This window comes from Esox lucius, chromosome 14, assembly GCF_011004845.1.
Source record: "Esox lucius isolate fEsoLuc1 chromosome 14, fEsoLuc1.pri, whole genome shotgun sequence".
Classification (NCBI taxonomy): Eukaryota; Metazoa; Chordata; class Actinopteri; order Esociformes; family Esocidae; genus Esox; species Esox lucius.
This window is the reverse complement of record NC_047582.1, coordinates 13,525,870-13,545,909: the sequence shown is the minus strand read 5'-3', so window position 1 is coordinate 13,545,909 and position 20,040 is coordinate 13,525,870. Positions and strand designations below refer to the sequence as shown.

Here is a 20,040-nt window from a genome sequence, read left to right as displayed (position 1 = left end):
TTCACTATCCTGATTGACATGTGAAGTCTCCTCCTATTGGCATATTTCAAGGAATCAAGTCACTGGATAGTCTTCTAGTATAAATAACACATTGGAAAAGTCTGTTGGATTCTTTACATAGTACACTATAGAAGGTCTGGGCAGGGCAGACAGGGTACCAACTCCTATTAAAAAGCATTTCCTTACCATACCTTTAAATATACACTCACCTAAAGGATTATTAGGAACACCATACTAATACTGTGTTTGACCCCGTTTCACCTTCAGAACTGCCTTAATTCTACGTGGCATTGATTCAACAAGGTGCTGAAAGCATTCTTTAGAAATGTTGGCCCATATTGATAGGATAGCATCTTGCAGTTGATGGAGATTTGTGGGATGCACATCCAGGGCACGAAGCTCCCGTTCCACCACATCCTAAAGATGCTCTATTGGGTTGAGATCTGGTGACTGTGGGGGCCATTTCAGTACAGTGAACTCATTGTCATGTTCAAGAAACCAATTTGAAATGATTCGAGCTTTGTGACATGGTGCATAATCCTGCTGGAAGTAGCCATCAGAGGATGGGTACATGGTGGTCATAAAGGGATGGACATGGTCAGAAACAATGCTCAGGTAGGCCGTGGCATTTAAACGATGCCCAATTGGCACTAAGGGGCCTAAAGTGTGCCAAGAAAACATCCCCCACACAATTACACCACCACCACCAGCCTGCACAGTGGTAACAAGGCATGATGGATCCATGTTCTCATTCTGTTTACGCCAAATTCTGACTCTACCATCTGAATGTCTCAACGGAAATCGAGACTCATCAGACCAGGCAACATTCTTACAGTCTTCAACTGTCCAATTTTGGTGGGCTCGTGCAAATTGTAGCCTCTTTTTCCTATTTGTAGTGGAGATGAGTGGTACCCGGTGGGGTCTTCTGCTGTTGTAGCCCATCCGCCTCAAGGTTGTGCGTGTTGTGGCTTCACAAATGCTTTGCTGCATACCTCGGTTTTAACAAGTGGTTATTTCAGTCAAAGTTGCTCTTCTATCAGCTTGAATCAGTCGGCCCATTCTCCTCTGACCTCTAGCATCAACAATGCATTTTCGCCCACAGGACTGCCGCATACTGGATGTTTTTCCCTTTTCACACCATTCTTTGTTAACCCTAGAAATGGTTGTGCATGAAAATCCCAGTAACTGAGCAGATTGTGAAATACTCAGACCGGCCCGTCTGGCACCAACAACCATGCCACGCTCAAAATTGCTTAAATCACCTTTCTTTCCCATTCTGACATTCAGTTTGGAGTTCAGGAGATTGTCTTGACCAGGACCACACCCCTAAATGCATTGAAGCAACTGCCATGTGATTGGTTGATTAGATAATTGCATTAATGAGAAATTGAACAGGTGTTCCTAATAATCCTTTAGGTGAATGTATAAACATACAGCTCTGGAAAAAAAATAAAAGAACACTGCACTTTTTCGTTCCTTTCCAAAACTGTTGAAAAGGAAAGTTCTGAGTGATGAACAGAAGCTCAATTTGCAGTGGTATCCTAATTTTAACCCTTTTGTTCCTCAGTTTATCCTTCCTTTTCGACTTTTTTGGAAAGCAAAGAAAAAGGTGCAGTGGTCTCTTTTTTCCAGAGTTGTATATATGGAAACGTAAATGCTCCTAAAACTGTAATATTTCAATAAATGTTCATACATGTATTTGAATATATGTACATATAAGTATATATTTCGATGTCTGACATTTAAATATATTTAAATACACAGACATTTTGTAACAATGTTCCAATATTTTACTTCCATATAAAATGATAAGAAATATTTCATATAATAAAATAACGATTCATATAGAAGAGCAACAGACCATGTTAATTTACCTATCATAGCAGTAGTGATGGGCATTCCAAATCACTACAGTCAACTAAATCATTCAATATAGTTATTTTAAAGATTCAGATCCTTTGAATTACTCACTACTGAATTTATCTTTTTGTCCAATTCCATCTCTATCTCATGATGGCAGTTTGTCTTCTGCAAGAGCACTCGTTTTTAATACACTGCTCTAAAAAGGAAAACACGGGTCTCGTGGAAAAAATTTTTTTTCTTTACTGTACATTGTGGAATTTCTTGAGTACAAAATGACATAACAATAGTAAATGAAGCCAAAATCACCAACCGATTGAAAGCTGGATTCAAACCCACATTGAAAATCAAAATAAACTATTAAAATCTCAGGCTGTTCCAACTTGCGTGAATTTCATCACAGCAACTCATAATGTGACTCAGTAATGTGTATGCACTCTAGACACATCGTGGCATGCTCCTGATGAGACAACGGATGGTGTCCTGTGGGATCTCCTCCCAGACCTGGATCAGGACAGTGGCGCTATTTAGTGGCATCGGATGCACCGATACATAACGTCCCAGAGGTTCTCAATTGGATTCAGGTCTGGGGAACGTGAGGGCCAGTCAATGACATCAATGTCTTCGTCATCCAGAAACGTCTTACACACTCTGACTACATGAGCCCAAGCATTGTTCCGCACCTGGAGGAACCCAGGGCCCACTGCACCAGTGTAAGGTCTGACGATGGGTCTGAAGATTTCATCCCAGTACCTAACAGCTGTCAGGGTACTGTTGGCTAGCACCTGGAGGTCTGTGTAACCCTTCAAGTATATGCCTTTCCAGACCATCACTGATCCACCGCCAAACTGGTTATGCTGGATGACATTGCAGGCAGCATAACATTCACCATGGCATCTCCAGACTCTTTCACGTCCGTCCATGCTTTTGAGACTGTACTGAGAGACACAGCAAACCTTCTTGCGATGACACGTATGGATGTGCCATTCTGGAGCTGGAATACCTATACAACCTGAATGGTTACCAGAGAGGAATCAGTCAGGAAGGATAAGGAGAGAGCAATTGTCTATGGCCACCAGCTGCAAAACAATTCCCTTTTGGGTGGTTGTCTTGCTGTTGCCTCTCCAGTGCACCTGTTGTCACTTTCATTTGCATCAAAACAGGTGACATTGATTATTACATCATAACGATTCATACTTGTTTCCTGCAGAGCAGGAGGCACGTCTTACCTCTGGAACACCACAGGTTCAGGATTGGATAAAGTTGTAGTTGTGGTTGAAGCTGTAACTGAGGTTATTGTTGTAGCTGTGGCGGTTGGGGTCGAGGATGTGGAGGAGGCTGTGGCGGTTGGGGTCGTGGATGTGGAGGAGGCTGTGGCGGTTGGGGTCGTGGATGTGGAGGAGGCTGTGGCGATTGGGGTCGTGGATGTGGAGGAGGCTGTGGCGGTTGGGGTCGTGGATGTGGAGGAGGCTGTGGCGGTTGGGGTCGTGGATGTGGAGGAGGCTGTGGCGGTTGGGGTCGAGGATGTGGAGGAGGCTGTGGCGGTTGGGGTCGTGGATGTGGAGGAGGCTGTGGCGATTGGGGTCGTGGATGTGGAGGAGGCTGTGGCGGTTGGGGTCGTGGATGTGGAGGAGGCTGTGGCGGTTGGGGTCGTGGATGTGGAGGAGGCTGTGGCGGTTGGGGTCGTGGATGTGGAGGAGGCTGTGGCGGTTGGGGTCGAGGATGTGGAGGAGGCTGTGGCGGTTGGGGTCGTGGATGTGGAGGAGGCTGTGGCGATTGGGGTCGTGGATGTGGAGGAGGCTGTGGCGGTTGGGGTCGTGGATGTGGAGGAGGCTGTGGCGGTTGGGGTCGAGGATGTGGAGGAGGCTGTGGCGGTTGGGGTCGAGGATGTGGAGGAGGCTGTGGCGATTGGGGTCGTGGATGTGGAGGAGGCTGTGGCGGTTGGGGTCGTGGATGTGGAGGAGGCTGTGGCGGTTGGGGTCGTGGATGTGGAGGAGGCTGTGGCGGTTGGGGTCGTGGATGTGGAGGAGGCTGTGGCGGTTGGGGTCGTGGATGTGGAGGAGGCTGTGGCGATTGGGGTCGTGGATGTGGAGGAGGCTGTGGCGATTGGGGTCGTGGATGTGGAGGAGGCTGTGGCGGTTGGGGTCGTGGATGTGGAGGAGGCTGTGGCGGTTGGGGTCGTGGATGTGGAGGAGGCTGTGGCGGTTGGGGTCGTGGATGGGGAGGAGGCTGTGGTGATTGGGGTCGTTTAACTGTCAATCCTTATGCATGTCTATCAGAAACTGGTAACTATCAGAGAAGTAGACTATGTTAAACTGTTCAACTATCAGAGTAATAGTCTCGGCATGTTAAACTGTCTATCAGATTTGTAGAATGGACAAGTTAAAATGTTTATCTGTTAAATTAGTAGACTAGACATGTTAAACTGTTTAACATTCAGACTAGTAGATGAGGCATGTTAAACCGTTTAACTAACTTTCAGAGTAGTTATCTAGGCATAATAAACTGTTTTACTGTCTATCAGAGTAGTAGGCTCTGCATGTTAAACTTTACATTCATATAGGCTACTGTTTGGTGAGCTAGAAGTGTAGTGAGCCACACTGTATTTATTTAGGCCACCTAATGTGACATAGTGACCTGGAGGTTGAAATCCCCGAAAACTATTTAGAACAGGCCTAAAAATAAAAAGACCTAAGTACTGGCACTTTGTTATTAGGATTACAGAATGTCCCTGAGCACAGTGGTCCTACGTAGATGACAATAAACCAGTTTTACCACCACAGCTTTTATTATCCAAAGATGCCAGTAGTGAAATTTGATACAACAGAGTTCAAGGATATTTGCAATATTATGACAGTGACCAAATACGGGAGGGATTTGGCAACTATCCTCTTTCTGGACAAAAATGGTATGGGTAACCCGTAATAGAAATGTAGACAAGGCCCACTCTAAAATGTGATCACAACAAAACACATGTTCACATTTTAAATCACAACATTGTTTTACATTTAACCTTGTATATTTTTAACCCAGACGTAGCCTACTTACAAAAATTAATTGTAATCAGGGCACAACGCCATCAAAAGCAATTTGGAGATTTTCAATGGCCCCGATTGAGATTAATGCAGATGTGTAATCTCAGTGGAATGTACTTCTGTGCCAGCTGTCCTCTCAAAACATACACAGATAAGCGTAAGCACACACAACATTAAGAGACTCACAGGTCATTTAAATCCCATGTGCTCACAACCCGCCACAGCAAACAGCAAATCTCCCTATGGCAGGTGTCCACCACGCGTGTTTAGTATGTTTTGTGAAACCTCTTTCCTTCTAGAGTTTCTTTTTAGTTTTAACAAGGCCTTTTTGCACCAGGCATCGGTAGAACTCCTGAATGTACGTGTACACACACTTCCAGTCAGGCTCATGCATCCTCAGTAAGTCTTCAGTGTCCAGCAGAGGGGGGCAATCCGCTAGCCTCCTGCAGCCAAAAAAAAGAGGAGGGAAACAGGCCTGAGCAATCACAGTCGATAACCAAAGTCCCCAGGCAGCGTCCACTAGCAGCTGACCTAGACAACACAGGGAGAATTTTTTTTTCACGCAGCATGTTTGTCAAATTCAATCAATCACTGCACAGCCCCTGGGGGCCCCTGTGCATACAGTCGCTAGTACAAGTCTACACGCCCTTTGAAAAGTCTTCACTTTTTGCTGCCCTATAATTTAATTACGTTATTTTTCCCCCAAAGACCTACATAACCCACACATTTTTTTTTTTTTTATGTTTGCGGCCATTAGAACCTAGTTTTAAAAAGCAAAGCAATTTTTTGCCCGTTAAAATAACATCACATTGATCAGAAATACAGTGTAGACATTGTTAATGTTGTAAAGGACTATTGTGGCTGGAAATGGCTGATTTGTAATGGAATATCTACGTAGGCATAGAGGCCCATTATCAGACACATTATTATCATTATTGTGTTTGCTAATCCAGGTTTATCATTTTAAAAACCTAATTAATCATTAGAAAACCCTTTTGCAATTATGTTAGCACAGCTGAATATTGTTGTGCTGATTAAAGAAGCAATAAAACAATCCAACTTCTGGGATGTGCTTTAGCAAGCATGGGGTAAAATCTCTTCACATTACCTCAAGAAACTGACAAGTAGAATACTGCAAGGATCTAATTGCTGCAAATGGAGGATTCTTTAACGAAAGCGACGTTTGAAGGACACAATTAATATTTCAGTTAAAAATCATTATTTCTAACCTTGTCAATTTCCTATTCATTTTGCTATATGTCCTACTTAAACTCTTTTCATCTATGTTTTCATTGAAAACAAGGACATTTCTAAGTGACCCCAAACTTTTGAACGGTAGTGTACATATTCAGATGCCTCATACATTTCCCCATTTCATTGCATTACACAGTATGATTGAAATTGATTTAATTTAAACGCTTGTTTAAATGGATTTATGCAAACTATTATATAATGACATACTGAAAATATTTATTTATTTTAATAATTAAGATAAATTAATAACTAAAATATGATTGTCACATAAAATAGTATCAAATGTCAAATGTTTAGAATCAAATGTCTCTTAACAAATCACATAAATTACAAGTGAAATAATGGGCATTAACATGTATTTACTCAGGGTGAATACCTATCTAATGAAAGTATATTATTGCTTACATTCTATTACTGGTATTAAAGAAATGTTGATGTTATAAATATTTTTTGTGCATTGTTGACAAAATCACTATTAAATAAAATGTAATCACACGTTGTAATGCAACAGAATGTGAAAAGGTTGACAGGGGTAAATACTTCTGAAGTTGACTGTATTGATTGCATCTGTTTTCACACCCCAGAGTTAATGTGGTGGAGGCACCTTTGACAGCCATTACAGATGTGTATGGATTTGAATAATATTCATCTTTCAATCAACTTTGCAAATCTCTTACAAAATTTTTATAAAATAGTTGACGCTCATAATGCCATTATACATAGCAGTGTCTGGAAGCAAATTAAGGGTAATTTCAACTACAAACCCATGTTTGTCCTACTCCACAAATTAAGTCTTACTCCACAAATTAAGTCTTACTCCACATAATAAGTCCTATTCCAGATAGTAAGAAACCCTCCTTTACCCCCTCCTTTAACCTTGATAATACTGTTTGGTGGTAGAGAGACCTGGGGACTGATACCATAGGGTATCTTTGTATGAAAGGAGCCTTTGCCTCCTTTCATCTGCCGAGAAATACCAACAAGAATAACCTATACAGAAATATTTTTCACATGCCTACTGATTAAAGAATTTGTTAGAAAACTATCCTCCTTTCCTTGAAACCCCTAAGCCTGTTCTCTTGATAGATACTTCAAAATGGACCCCACCTCAAGCAAATGTACATCTTATAAATTTGTCACATTTCACGTCAACCCAACCTCAACAGAGGCCCTCAGGGCAAAATAGGAGGCACTGATATTTCCACAGAAGACTAGGATGAAAACTTGTAGTACATTCACACCTGTTCAATCAACATCACACTATTCTTATCAGATTCTAAATTCTACCCACTAGACTATTATAGCAGTCTATATACTTTTAGAAAAGTCACAGGAGTCAGGATAGAGACGGCATCACCCAGACACGTGCAACACATGGAAAGTGTTTCTTGTGTGTTTAAAAAATTTGTGCAATTGTCCCAGAGAAAAATGGAATGGTATCTTGTTTTTTAGTTCATGTTTATTTAGTTGGAATAAATGGAGACATCTGTGTAGATCTTTAGTATAAGTCATCAAAATGTGAATACAATGCAAGGGTTGCTGAAGCTCTGAAAGGCCCTATATAAGGGAATACAATGTGTTTTGTTAAAGTACATATGTGTGTTTGCATGTTCATTTATCATCTCCCGTATAAGAAACTCACTCAGCAGTGCTGAAGGCCAGCTCAAAGTTCTCCTTGCGTGCGTTGGGGTTGAGAATAGAGTATTCAAACGCGTCTGGGAAGAACCTGTGCACCAGGGCGCAGAACGCTATGCCATCGCTCCAACTGGAGGAGAAGTTCTGAATATTTACTCCCTGAATGGAGCAAGGACAGAGGGAACAAAGAAAAGAGGACAAGAAAAGAGAGAGTGTGGATTTTACAAGGCCAGTGTTATAGTAAACTAAGGTAATATATGGTGGGTACACTCAAGAACTTGTTGTACACGGAGAGATGAGACCTATGCTTACCTCATATGGCTCCGTTTTGGCTCTGCACCAGTCCAGTAACATCTGCTTGACATTTTTCATGTTGGGTGATGTGACGACAGAGGCACAGTGATGGGCTGGTGCCATTGCTGGTTTGGCCCTGCTGGAAAGAGAGAATAAACCTTTATTAACACAGTCCTGGTATCAGCAGGCTTTTAGACATCCCGAATGGATCAGTCACACCTGAAGCATGGCAAGCTCTCGGCGCAATGACATACCTGCCAGTATTCTTAGTCAAAGAGCTGGTGGTTGATGCAGAGAATTGGTTGGGAGCTGTGGAGAAACAGAAGGGCTCAAACCCAGAAAGCCAGCAAGTGAAGTTGAGTAAGTAAAACATTAATCGCTCACATTTCCATTTTGATTTGAAAGATTGAAGTGTCTGTGTGAGACTGTGTGTTTGCGCATTTATGTGGGAGACTGTTTGCATGTGATTTTGGTCTATATGTACATGTGGGGTCACACACACAAAGATTGTAAAACCTAACAAATTAGTCCCCAAAGGGATTTTGCCTGGTCCCTAGGAAACTGGGAATAATATGTAACTTTTTGGTTTAAGCATTACGTTTAGTTTAGGTTATTAAGTTTAGGTTGGGGACAGGTAAATTTTTATTGGGCAAGGGGTGACAGACATAAATGGGGGAGGGTGTGGGAAGTATTGTTTTTGGCAGACCGCATAAGCGGAGCCGGTCAACAAGAGCGTGCGTCAGTGAGTGAGTCAGTGAGCGACCGACCGACCAACCGAATCTGGTTTAATAGCGTAAGGGTTAGAGAAGCGGCTGTGCAAACGATAGGTCTTGCTTTCAATTCTCGTCACAGTCAAAGCAAATGATGTACTAGGATTTGTTCTGGATTGACAAAAACTTTGCCGGCTACAACGTTCAGTAGATTTGTTATAGTAAGGCTAAACTAAAACTGTTTTACAATGGTTATACAATATTGCGACTATTTCTGGTGGAAGTACGCATATGTGCATGCTTTTTGAGGTAATATAGGCTTCATCAAAACCCCTTGGGCAGTAAAAGAGGAAGGTTTTCCACAATACTCTCGTCTTTTCACTTGACGAAAAAGTCCGTTATCATTACCTATATTGATAGTTATTGTATCAATGTCATTCATGAATAAAGAAAAAAGTATTTTTTTGTGGCATGAAATGAAATAGCTTTGGCAGTGTAATGTTCAGTCTCGCTAGAAATTGCTAAATTCTTATGACTATTCAAAGTATTAAGTTAAAAGATATCAGTAAGCCTGTTATTGGCTAATAAGATGTTAAAATGGCCGGTGGCAAAAGCCATACAGTTCATAGATGCTATTTGTGGTGGAGGTAAACTTAAAAAGAAACGTTAGTCAGTTTAAAACAATACTTAATTGTGCCTAGCGAAATATTCAACTTGGCGTGATATTATCAATGATCTAATGTCGCGATGCTATACCGACACAAGGCAAACATATATCCCTCTTGCATAGTGGTTAAAGACACTACCTTTCATGTGGGAAACCTGGGTTCAAATCCAGTGAGGAAACAACTTATATCACTTTTAGTTGCTGGTTTCTTTTCTGGTTGTTCTCGGGGTGGATGTGTGTTTTTGGGAGGGCAGAGAGAAATGAAGTACAACTTGTTTTTTGGAGGTTGTTTTTTAAAATGAATTCCATCCTTCCATTGCCCTGTTTTATGGTACTTCCATAGATTGGAAAGATAATGAACATTTAAATAGAAATACGCAGATGTGTGTTTCCAAGTAGAATAGGAATCACGTCAGCTCTATTTTTGGAATTTTTATCATTCAAGAATGCTTTGCTACTGCATTCGTCTCACGCCCCAAAAACACTGTTTTCATCAACATGCTTTAAACAACATGCATGTTTTCCACATATTTAAAGCTATCTTTTTTTTCTAACCTTTACATGCATTCTTTGTTGAAATTTATTTTTGTTTGAACCCTTGCGACATGACCAAGCCATATGCAGAACATTAGAAATCATCTATGATAATAAACATTTCTGATAACATTCCTTAAGTTCAATGTAGCTAACTAGTAAAGTGCTTCACATTTATCGCTTGCTTGCTCACAAAATGGCACTAAATGGCTACTCATCTACCCATCTAAGTGTCAGGACATTTCCCAGTGTGAACACTTATCTAGAAGTACAGTAGCCACATGGCTTAGAATGCTGTAAAGAAAATTGTTTGCATGCGTTGTGGAGCTATTCTATTAACTTGACAATTTTTACTGTGCTCGTAATATTTAGAAGAGTGGAAATATTTTTTTTACAGCATTTTTTTGAGGAGAATGGTAAGTTTTTTCAGAGAGAGATTCATCCAGAAGAGAAGTGTGATACATACAGTGGGACTTCTGTTGGCTGCTGGTCTGCCCTCCTCTGTTCATTCCCATCTGTCCTGTGCCTGCATTTTTCAAAGCCTGCTGTCTCAGGTCATCCTGCCTTGACCCCCGCTCTTTCTCTCGCTTCTCTTTAGAGAAGTAGAGTTGAGGAAAAGAGCATTTTAGTGCAGAAATTGAAAAGCAAACGGGCATTCAAAGAGATTGCCAATAGTGGTACTGGAAGTATTACAAGAGATGTGCGATGAGCAGGCAAATACGTGAACACATTCCATTTGAAGCCCATTGAAGCTCTTTCTGATCCTACCTCTCTTCTTCTTGAGGAGGTCCCTCAACGCAGCGCGGATCATTCGCCTTTCATCAAAATCCACAGCCTTATCCAACTGTCAGAGACGAACACGCTTAGAAAGCAACAGACGAGAAGGCCAAGGCCAAACTCATCCCAAATACAGTACATCTCTGAACGGCTTCAGTCTCACCATATTATTCAGGACTTCTTCATCCTCAACAGCAGCTAGCTGCTGACTGGTCAGTTTGCCGGCCAGGGGCTCACCAGGGGTCATCTCCGATGTCTCCGTCACAGACACAGCACTCGCCTCCATGTCCAGTATTCTGTCAGGGACTTCCCAATAAGGTGAAGAATGGAGATACGGGGGCTCCAATTGCAAACTTCCCAACAAAAATATTTACATTCCCAGAGAGTATGACATCATCAGGTTGACTATGAGCTATCATTAATGGATCCGTGGCAGGCAGCAGTCTCATGTCCGTGGCCCTACACATAAGCTGGAAGATCCTCCTCAACCATCGTCATTTTCTCCTGAACCAAAGGGGCATTTTAAGAAAAGGCAGACTGACAGAGCAGGGCAGATTTACGAGCAGAACAGAGTTTGTCTGTACGGTATTTATGTAGATGTGTCGGGACGAAAAGGATGGACCCTCCTATATCTACATTAATCAGTACAACTATACTGTATACTAGGTCCATAATAACCTTCATAAAGCTAACTGGGTTGGGCAGCATCAGCCTTTACGTTTCAACACAGATGTGCAGACAGTTCTCACAATGTAAACACATAACGTCTGTTGGATGTCCAGCAATCTGAATATAAACAGTGAGCGTGTACACACTGAAATAAGACATGCTGCTCTAGAGCAGAGATCTGTTTGTGTTAACTTTAAAGTGGACCTTCTTATTCTCTCAGCCACCGGTCTAGAGCAGTAAAAGCCATGTACAAATATAGTAATGTAGCTCGCTCATTTTAACACTAATCATCCATCATTTACAGAAGTACAATGAAAGAGGAAAATAGATGGATAAAGACAGACAGACATAGCAATTATGGCTACATACATTAATTATAAACATTAACTATCACTACATACTTTAGACACAGGAATTATTACTGCATACAGTATCTATAGACACAGTAACTAATGCAACATACAGCAATTATAGACACTATCACTGCATACAGTAACTAAAGAAACAGTAACTATAGCTACATACAGTAATTACAGAGTAACTATCGTGACATACAGTAGCGATAGACACAGTAACTATACATACAGTATAGTTTTTTGTTTTTTTTTATCAACTCATAATGAAAGATAAAGTTTGATAAAGGAATGGACACTAGAAGAGACAGCCAGAGAGTGGTGATGTTGTGGACATACCTGTGCTCAGGGTTTTCTCTGGAGGGCAGGTAATGGAGATGTGTGTCCCACTGATGCGCTCAGTACCAGTCCCACTTTCCTCTTCCTGACACTGAAAACAGGGCAGTACTCAGCCCAACAGCACCACACCCTCTGCCTTGGGGTTGGACCACGATGGATGTTTGGGGGAAGAGAGGGGTACTGCTGAGCACTCCATCCACATACTGGATTTTTATACTGCCAGTCCCCCCCCCCTCTCGATCCTTCAACACTCCACAATTGAGTGATGGTGGGTGAAAATAGTATTCGACCATGTTGAACATTTCAGTTGGGGGGGGGGGGTACACTCACTGTTTGGAGAAACACATATTACACATATGATTTCAGAGGAAGAAAAAGGGTTAAAAAAAGAGCTGGAGGGGAAACTAAAACACTGCCTTATTCAGGCAAAGAAGTCAAAGAGTCGATCAGCAACATCTAAGAGAGCCAAGATAGCCCTGTATGGGAAAACCAAACCCCCCCCCCCCCCACACCTAAACACACACACACACACACCTAGAAGAGGATGGACACAGCACAGCCAATATATTCTCATTTACAACCTTATTTACAAGGTTGAGAGGGAAGTTAAGGTCAAACCTGTAACTAGAGAAATGGCTCCACCATGTGGTAACCTCAAGCAAATACCCCACCAACCATACAACACCACACCACACCAAGTTCAACTGTCTCTTTACTTACTGTCTAGACATTCTATTGTCCTTATTGTTAAGGTCAAATAAGACAGGAGACAAACATTTTTGAACTAGTATATTTGAGCCAGCCTTCCATGATTGTAAAATACATAAATATAATAAAATAATTATTTACATTTAACTTTTGCTGACATTAAAAACAGTATATACACAGAGTCATACCCCCATAAAGGCAGAATCTCTTCTCATCAGTGCAATATGCGTTTTGCCCTTATATTCTGTCACAGACAACACCTGTGTGAACAAGCAGCCAGCCTAGCCAAGCCCAGATTTGTCAGTTTAAAAAATTCAACCCAGCTATCAACCCACCCATTGAAAAGTCCCTTATTAGTCAGAAGTTACTAAACCAAACTTGCCTTTAGATCAATAGGCTATTTACAGATACCAGTTGCAAACCCCTGGCTTTAGGTAGACAGCTAGCTGCTTGATCACAATCTGCAAATGTACTGAAGCCATGTTTTATTTCGAGGTATTTAACTAACATCAATAACAAGGTCCTCTCAATAGAACTGTAAAATAAAAACGGCCAGCATTCATTTTGTCTTTATTTAAATGACTCATTTACTCAAGACTGGCAACAAATCGTTCTGTCTATTGCTGTAAATATGGCAACATGTTCCAGAGTCTTTACAGAAGTGAAACCATAAAGTCAAAAATGAGAAGCTTATATTTATCCTGTTCCATGTAATAGGGTGTAGGTGTGAAATGAGAACAGTTCAAAACTTTCTGCCAAACCTGAAGGTTCATTGACTGGGAAGGAATTTTAGAAACATGCTCTTTCTACACTCTTAGTGCTGGCCTGGGTTTTAGACTTCTACAAGACTTTGCATTACAGAACCAACATTATTTGCTGACCCAACTTCCTGTTACCAAGTGACCTTGGTCATACAGCATTTCAGTGCCACGTTTGAACACAGCACATGCAAATTTTAATTGCATTTCAGACTCTGATTACGGTTTATTCCGGTACAAGCTGATGTCTGTTTAGCAGTAGATGCTACAAACAATAAAAACCTCCTCTTAGCCCATTCTAGGATACAGAGGTTTTGCTTATCCAATTTAAAAGGGGATATAAAAAAAAAACAGCATCATAAATATTTCACGCAATGAAATGAGGTACAAAAACAGCATCCGGCCAGAGGTCAGTTTTAAAAAGAGACTAAATGTGAAGGTTCAAAGCAGAGCCACCCCTCCAGTGGAAACATGAGACCTGGCAGGGAAGACATTTCTGTTCAGGCCTGGAGTGGCGGTAAGGGAGCCATGAAGGGAACAAGATCCTTTTTATGACCTCCCTCATTAGGAGAGCGTACTAAAGATGTGTGGGACTCCTTAGAGAGCGGATGGGCCTAATAATAGAGGTTTGCCGCTGTGACAACAGGCCGAAGGATATTAAACTGATTATAATAGGTTATTTTTATTACATGGCAACTGAAGGGAAACTCAAAGAGGCATGGAGCAGGACAAAGTGCCATCCCTCACATCTGTGCTTTAAAATGCAATAGACCATGGCTGTCAAACCCAGTTCCTGTAGGTTCTCTCTCCAACTGTAATTTAGCACATCATTCTAATAATCAGCTGGATAAACAGCTAAAATCATGTTAGTCACAAATGGGGTAGAAGAGAAGACCTACAAGACAGTAGGTCTCCAGGAACTGGGAAGGGGAACTCTGCAGTAGATGAACAGTTGGGTTGTCTATGCGCCATTCCTAAACACCAGAAATGATATGCAGACCCTTTCAGCTTGAAATCCCTTCCCATTGTAAACGTCATATAGACAAAAAGTACAGCACTATTACAAACGTAGCACCCTCAGTTTAAGACTCCCCACACATAAAGCTGCCAGAAAAATTGTTTCCCACTGATACAAGACCAGGGGGAGGTTAGGTAAAGTAGCATGTTGGTTTAAATGTACATGTGCCCATCCACAGGAGGACGGTACCTAGTCCTTCCTGCCCAACCATCCCATTGAGTTGAGCGGTAAAAAGGTTCACAGTGGAGTAAGTGTGTGACAGTGCGCCATGCCACATGAGATCGGTTAATGAGCTAATGCATGCATATACCAGTATTTGCGCATGTATAGGTGTTAGAACAGTACAAACTCAACTGTCAGATTCATAAAGGCAACTTTTTCATTCTTTTTTTTCTCATCAGCTGACCTCGACCGACTTGTGTTCCATGAGGCAAAATAAATACATTGGCACAGTGATGAGGTAAAAATGACCCAACCAAACATGCTCTATCATTCATGTCGTCGTCAACTATGACCTTGAGATCTCCCAAACCTCAGAAACACCCGGTTTAAACGCAGAGGAAAGGGCTACTGTAAGCAGTCCAACTACTACTCTTGCCCTCCTTGTTCATTCTCAGTCTATCTTGTCCTCTCGCTTGTCGTGCGTGCCTGCCCTCTCCTGAATGTCTCGGGGGGGCGCTCGTGACGGGCCGGCAGGGTCTACCACCTTCGTTCGGCTGAGCTCCCTCGCTTTCGCTCGCCGGGTGCCCAGGTAGTCGGAAATGAACTCACAGTTCTGGTAGATCAGCATGCCGGAGAGTGTGAGAGCCACGCCGGCATAGCTGAGCGCTGACATTTCATTTCCGAACAGCAGCTGGGAGAGCAGCAGGTTGCCCACCACGCTCAGGTTGCCCAGAATGTGCAGGGTGACGGCGGAGGTCAGGGTGATGACGCAGCTGCTGGCCAGGTTATACAGAACAGAACCCAGACAGCTGAGCAGGATGAAGAGCCACAGGTTGGGGTCGTAGTGCATCGGGGACTCGAGCCCAGCCCAGTTCTCCAGGACCAGGGCGGCTACAGCCAGGATGCAGAAACTGGGGATGGACATCAGGTAGAGCAGGAATACTGAGTTGATCTTCTCTTCCTGGAGCAAGATACCTGAGTGGGGTCCACAAAGAAAACCATATGATTTTAACCTACATATGGAGAAGCTGTATGCTCACATCTACATATGGAGAAGCTGTATGCTCACAAATAAGGATAAGGTCAAAAACAAAGTAAACAATAAATATTATGATGCCACTTAACAGTTCTAGGTGCGGAGATTTAATATGCAAAAGACAGAAAGAAAAAAAACATTTGAAAACTACTGGGGAAATATGTTAGGGCTTTCTCATATGAATGTCAACATGAGGAAAAAAGATCGGTAGGAAAAGGGATGGTGGTAAAATGAGCAACATTGAGACATCAGTAATACCCCACAGACATATTCACCATGGCCATCTGAAGTTTTGATTCGTTCAATGAGGGAAATCTCCATCTTCCCACTGCGGTTTCTTAAACCGTCGCATTTAGTTCTTAAACTTTGTTTAGTTGCTTGGACTGCTAGCTCAGCGTTTTTTATGGGTGGTGTCTTAATACTGTCCTGAACCTACTCTGCGTTGATTCCCAGGACCTTTTCCAAGATGCTTTGTGAATACAATCCCAAGATTTATTGGAGGAACTTGATAGATGTTTTACCATTACAGATTTGGATTTCAAGTCTCAAAAAGACTCGGTCATTGAGCATGCCATGGCTTCTAAAAACAACAAATATTGTTTGCTTTGCCTCTGGCCGCTGTCCCCTAGTGTTAGTAATGCCACTGGGGTGTTAATGAAACGTTCTACACATCTTGTAAAGATGAGGGGTGCCTGGAACAGGAAATAAAATAAACATTTGGTGAAGAAGAATTCTGATATCCGTAACAGCCATAAAGGAGAGGACGTGATGGATAATAATATAATAATATTATTTTCCCATTTTCTTCTGGGGCTTATTAGTTAAACCTAATCTGTAGGAAGATTAGTGTTTATCAAAAGTCTGTGAACAATCGGTGAATAGTGTATTTTTCTAATGAACACCTTAAAACATACTGACTAAAAGATACACGTAGAGAGCGCTACTCCACATTCATGTAATTGTGATGTGTTCTATGTGTTATAGACTGTAATTGCGTGGACACCTTGGGAATAATGCTGTAGCAAAACTACAACACATGCACCACAGAAATGACTCATACAAATTAAACAAGTCAGAAATTTAGGAAGGGAGGTTGAAAATAGCATGTTGAAACTTGACACCATTCAACTCCATTTGCCTTTCTGAATAGAGATTGAGTAGTGAGGAAATCCAGACCAAATATTCCAATGGAGACAAACACCAGCAGGCTAATGATCCGTACTGCTCTGCACAGCAATAAACTGACAAAACAAGCAGGGTAATGAACAAGTTACTGGTCAAATAATGTACAGTAATTGGGATGGAACATATAATTTAAGGCTGACTTGAGAAATTAGAACAGTACAATCACTGTCCCTTTTGTTGTAGAATAAAAGTCTGCATTCCTTTACATTTAACAGTTTTCATAACTTTGTGAGAAGTCTGTATTTCTATGGACAGTGAGCACATTAGCAATATACTGCTGCTGTACTTCAAGACTGACTATTTTTGGGGGAAACCAGTAGTCAGACTGCTAATCCAACCAGAGACATTCCTGTGTCAAATGTTTCTTCAATGAATGTAGCTAGGACACTGGCCAGATGATTGTGGCGAGGATATCACTCAGGCTTACATAACATTGCAGCTGACACAAATTCCCGGGGGAAAAGAGAACTCCATGATTCCTTCTATATTGTTCGTATCTGGATGGACTCTGTTTTATTTAAGAGGTTAAATGGGCAGTAACAAAGTTGCAGAACTAAATCCAGTGGGAGTACTTTTCCACATAACTAAATTGAGTGCTAGGTCTGTTTAAGTGACCCAACCTGTTTACCAGTAATATAACTAGTCATATTAAAGACCTTTTTACTGAGTCAGCCCTGTCAGTATTTGTTTGGTCTCCTTGGTGACACACAACCTTAGGTGAGACTTTGAGGAGTGGTTCAGAGCACCAGAAAAAAATATAAAATATATAGAGATATACGCCCATATAGCCTTACTCACAACAGTTCCATGTGATTACAAATGTCAGTCACCATCATAAATGCAAATTAACTATCACAAAGGAAATCTAAAGATAGTAGATTTGACTTCACTTACTTTGCTGGATGGTTTTGACACCTCTCAACATTGTTGCGGCAAATACGAAGAAGCAGCCGGTCTGGTCGTACTGAACCTCGCCCATAATGCTAAACGAGGCTCCCAGACAAATCGGCATCATGGCGGTGTATTTGAGGATGTGGTGTTGCTTGCCCAGTATCAGGGTTGATATCGCCAGGGTGAAGATTGGCGTGGTGGTGTAGATCATTTGGGCAAATGACAGCTGTACATAGTTCAGACCCACGTTGCCAAAGGCGATGCTGGCACAAAATGTCAAGCTCAATAGAAACACCTTGCATTTGGCACCGGTGGTAAGGTCCTTCTGCCTGTCAACCCCATCTTTGTGCTTGAACATTCGCAGTTTAATTATCCCATAGTCCACCACTATCGCAGTGAACATGTGCAGGGCCGAAAGCAGCAAGGGGTACCTGAAGTTGTACACGGCAAAAATCCATTTGTTAACACTGGAAATGGTCGTTCCCGTCACAAGCCATATAATGACTGCAGACAGAAGGTGCAGCATCTCCGCCAGCGGCCTTTTCCCCGTCTTGCACCCGGTCGCCTCACATTTAGAGAGGCCATCGGTGCTAATCATGTTCGTTTCATCCTCGTTTCTGTAAGGTCAAACAGAAATTTACTTGCAACACCATTACAACTCAATGCCATGTTGCATCCTCTCGCAATGGCCAGATAAAGGTATGTTAACTAGCTGTAAATGTATCTGATCGTATTTATTTAATTTAATCTGCTTTAATCCAAAATACAGCTAACCTTCCTTAGTTTATATGCTTCTGTACTTTTTAGGACTATTTTACTGACTATTCATAGCTGGTGTTGTTATCCAGCTGGTGTAAACAAGGTTGTTCCTCTCCCACGGTGAGACACGTGTTACTGTTTTGCATAATTATAGATAGGCTAGCCAGAGCTAGCTAGCTAGCTGTTGCCTAGGCAAGTGCACAGTGACCGGTAGGAGATTTTTTTGTTTCATTTGAAAACAGCGGACTATCCTCCTTTACGGATGTCTATGCCTGATTACAATTTAAAATACTAAAATGATTACACAAGTTTACAAAGAAATTCTGCATTCAGCTGGCAACAATTGTCCTACCGTTGTTAGCCATGAATGACGTCGAAATTCGCCAGTCCGGAAAGCAAACCACCGCTCTGGTAGCAGCTGCAGTGCCAGATAGAAGCTTCCTTCATGCGAGAGGTCTCGTGATTCCCAGTACAACTATGACGATTCGTTTCACCCATTCAACAGCTACATGTACAATAAAAAGAGTAATGATTTACTTAACTGACCGTGGGTCATTACGATGTCCTGTAAATATATTATTTCCGTCGAATGACGACACACTGAAAAGATGGGGTCGTGCAAGTAATTACATATGAATATTATGCGCGGAGCATCATGTCCACATAATGTTTTCCTTTTCAGTTTCGCTCTGTATCATTCAGCATAAACAAAATCATGACGTTCTATCAAACGAAGTTATAACCATATAACCCATACTGCAATGAATGACAAAATTGAAATTACTTCAATGTTCCTTGCCCGCTCTACATATGCAAATGTAACATCACACACGACAGCCTAATAACGTTAACGAATATTGGTAATAATTGTAGTTACTTTTACCTCTCTCGTTGTATATCTTAGTTTTGGTAACAACACAAAACCATCCTAGGCAGACAGACGGCTGGCAGGCCGCCTCGTTATCGTCCGATCAGCTGTGCCGATCACGTCACTGCAACCCTCTCTTCACCGGGACAGGAAAAGATGACCTCTCCTAGGTCAAGAGGCAAGCGCTACAATATGATTCTACTGCGTATGGCCGTATGGTTGCTTGTCTATATAGAAATAGAACTCACCTAGAGACCTGACAACCGCTCTCCGACAGCAGAATGAAACACGCTGAACCCGACAGAGAAAGAATAAAAACATACAACACCTCTGAAGGCGTTTTTGTTTTTAATGTCGGCACACCGCACTAATGACCCAATTACAAATAATTACACAACCTTAAACAACGCTCAATACAGGGCGTACACAATGAACAAATGTTCACGGACTCTGACTGCGACAATAGCAATGCAAACATCGCACGTAAATATAACACGTGGGACGGAAACAGTGAGAGATTGTTCTCTC

At 41.9% G+C, this 20,040-nt stretch overlaps 2 protein-coding genes across 2 annotated transcripts; both read right to left on the bottom strand.

The window, feature by feature from the left end:
• Nucleotides 1-4,626: 4,626 nt before the first annotated feature.
• Nucleotides 4,627-12,232, bottom strand: smtna (smoothelin a). The gene is made up of 8 exons (XM_010877504.5): nucleotides 12,128-12,232; nucleotides 10,930-11,072; nucleotides 10,758-10,833; nucleotides 10,456-10,581; nucleotides 8,333-8,387; nucleotides 8,097-8,217; nucleotides 7,792-7,943; nucleotides 4,627-5,338 (listed from the first exon to the last, which is right to left on the bottom strand). Exons 2-8 carry the CDS (start codon nucleotides 11,050-11,052, stop codon nucleotides 5,191-5,193), a joined length of 801 nt encoding a protein of 266 aa, XP_010875806.1. The 5' UTR covers nucleotides 11,053-11,072; nucleotides 12,128-12,232; the 3' UTR covers nucleotides 4,627-5,190.
• Nucleotides 12,233-12,914: 682 nt separating this feature from the next.
• Nucleotides 12,915-19,619, bottom strand: slc35e4 (solute carrier family 35 member E4). The gene is made up of 4 exons (XM_013137124.3): nucleotides 19,528-19,619; nucleotides 18,997-19,149; nucleotides 17,889-18,502; nucleotides 12,915-15,748 (listed from the first exon to the last, which is right to left on the bottom strand). Exons 3-4 carry the CDS (start codon nucleotides 18,481-18,483, stop codon nucleotides 15,225-15,227), a joined length of 1,119 nt encoding a protein of 372 aa, XP_012992578.1. The 5' UTR covers nucleotides 18,484-18,502; nucleotides 18,997-19,149; nucleotides 19,528-19,619; the 3' UTR covers nucleotides 12,915-15,224.
• Nucleotides 19,620-20,040: the final 421 nt, after the last annotated feature.

Coding starts and splice junctions, on each gene's coding strand:
- smtna (XM_010877504.5), bottom strand. CDS start 11,052: ATGGAGGCGAGTGCTGTGTCTGTGACGGAGACATCGGAGATGACCCCT. Junction 7,944..8,096: donor CCAAAACGGAGCCATATGAG/GTAAGCATAGGT, acceptor TGCTCCATTCAG/GGAGTAAATATTCAGAACTT. Junction 5,339..7,791: donor CTGGCCTTCAGCACTGCTGA/GTGAGTTTCTTA, acceptor TTTTGGCTGCAG/GAGGCTAGCGGATTGCCCCC.
- slc35e4 (XM_013137124.3), bottom strand. CDS start 18,483: ATGATTAGCACCGATGGCCTCTCTAAATGTGAGGCGACCGGGTGCAAG. Junction 15,749..17,888: donor TGTCAAAACCATCCAGCAAA/GTAAGTGAAGTC, acceptor GACCCCACTCAG/GTATCTTGCTCCAGGAAGAG.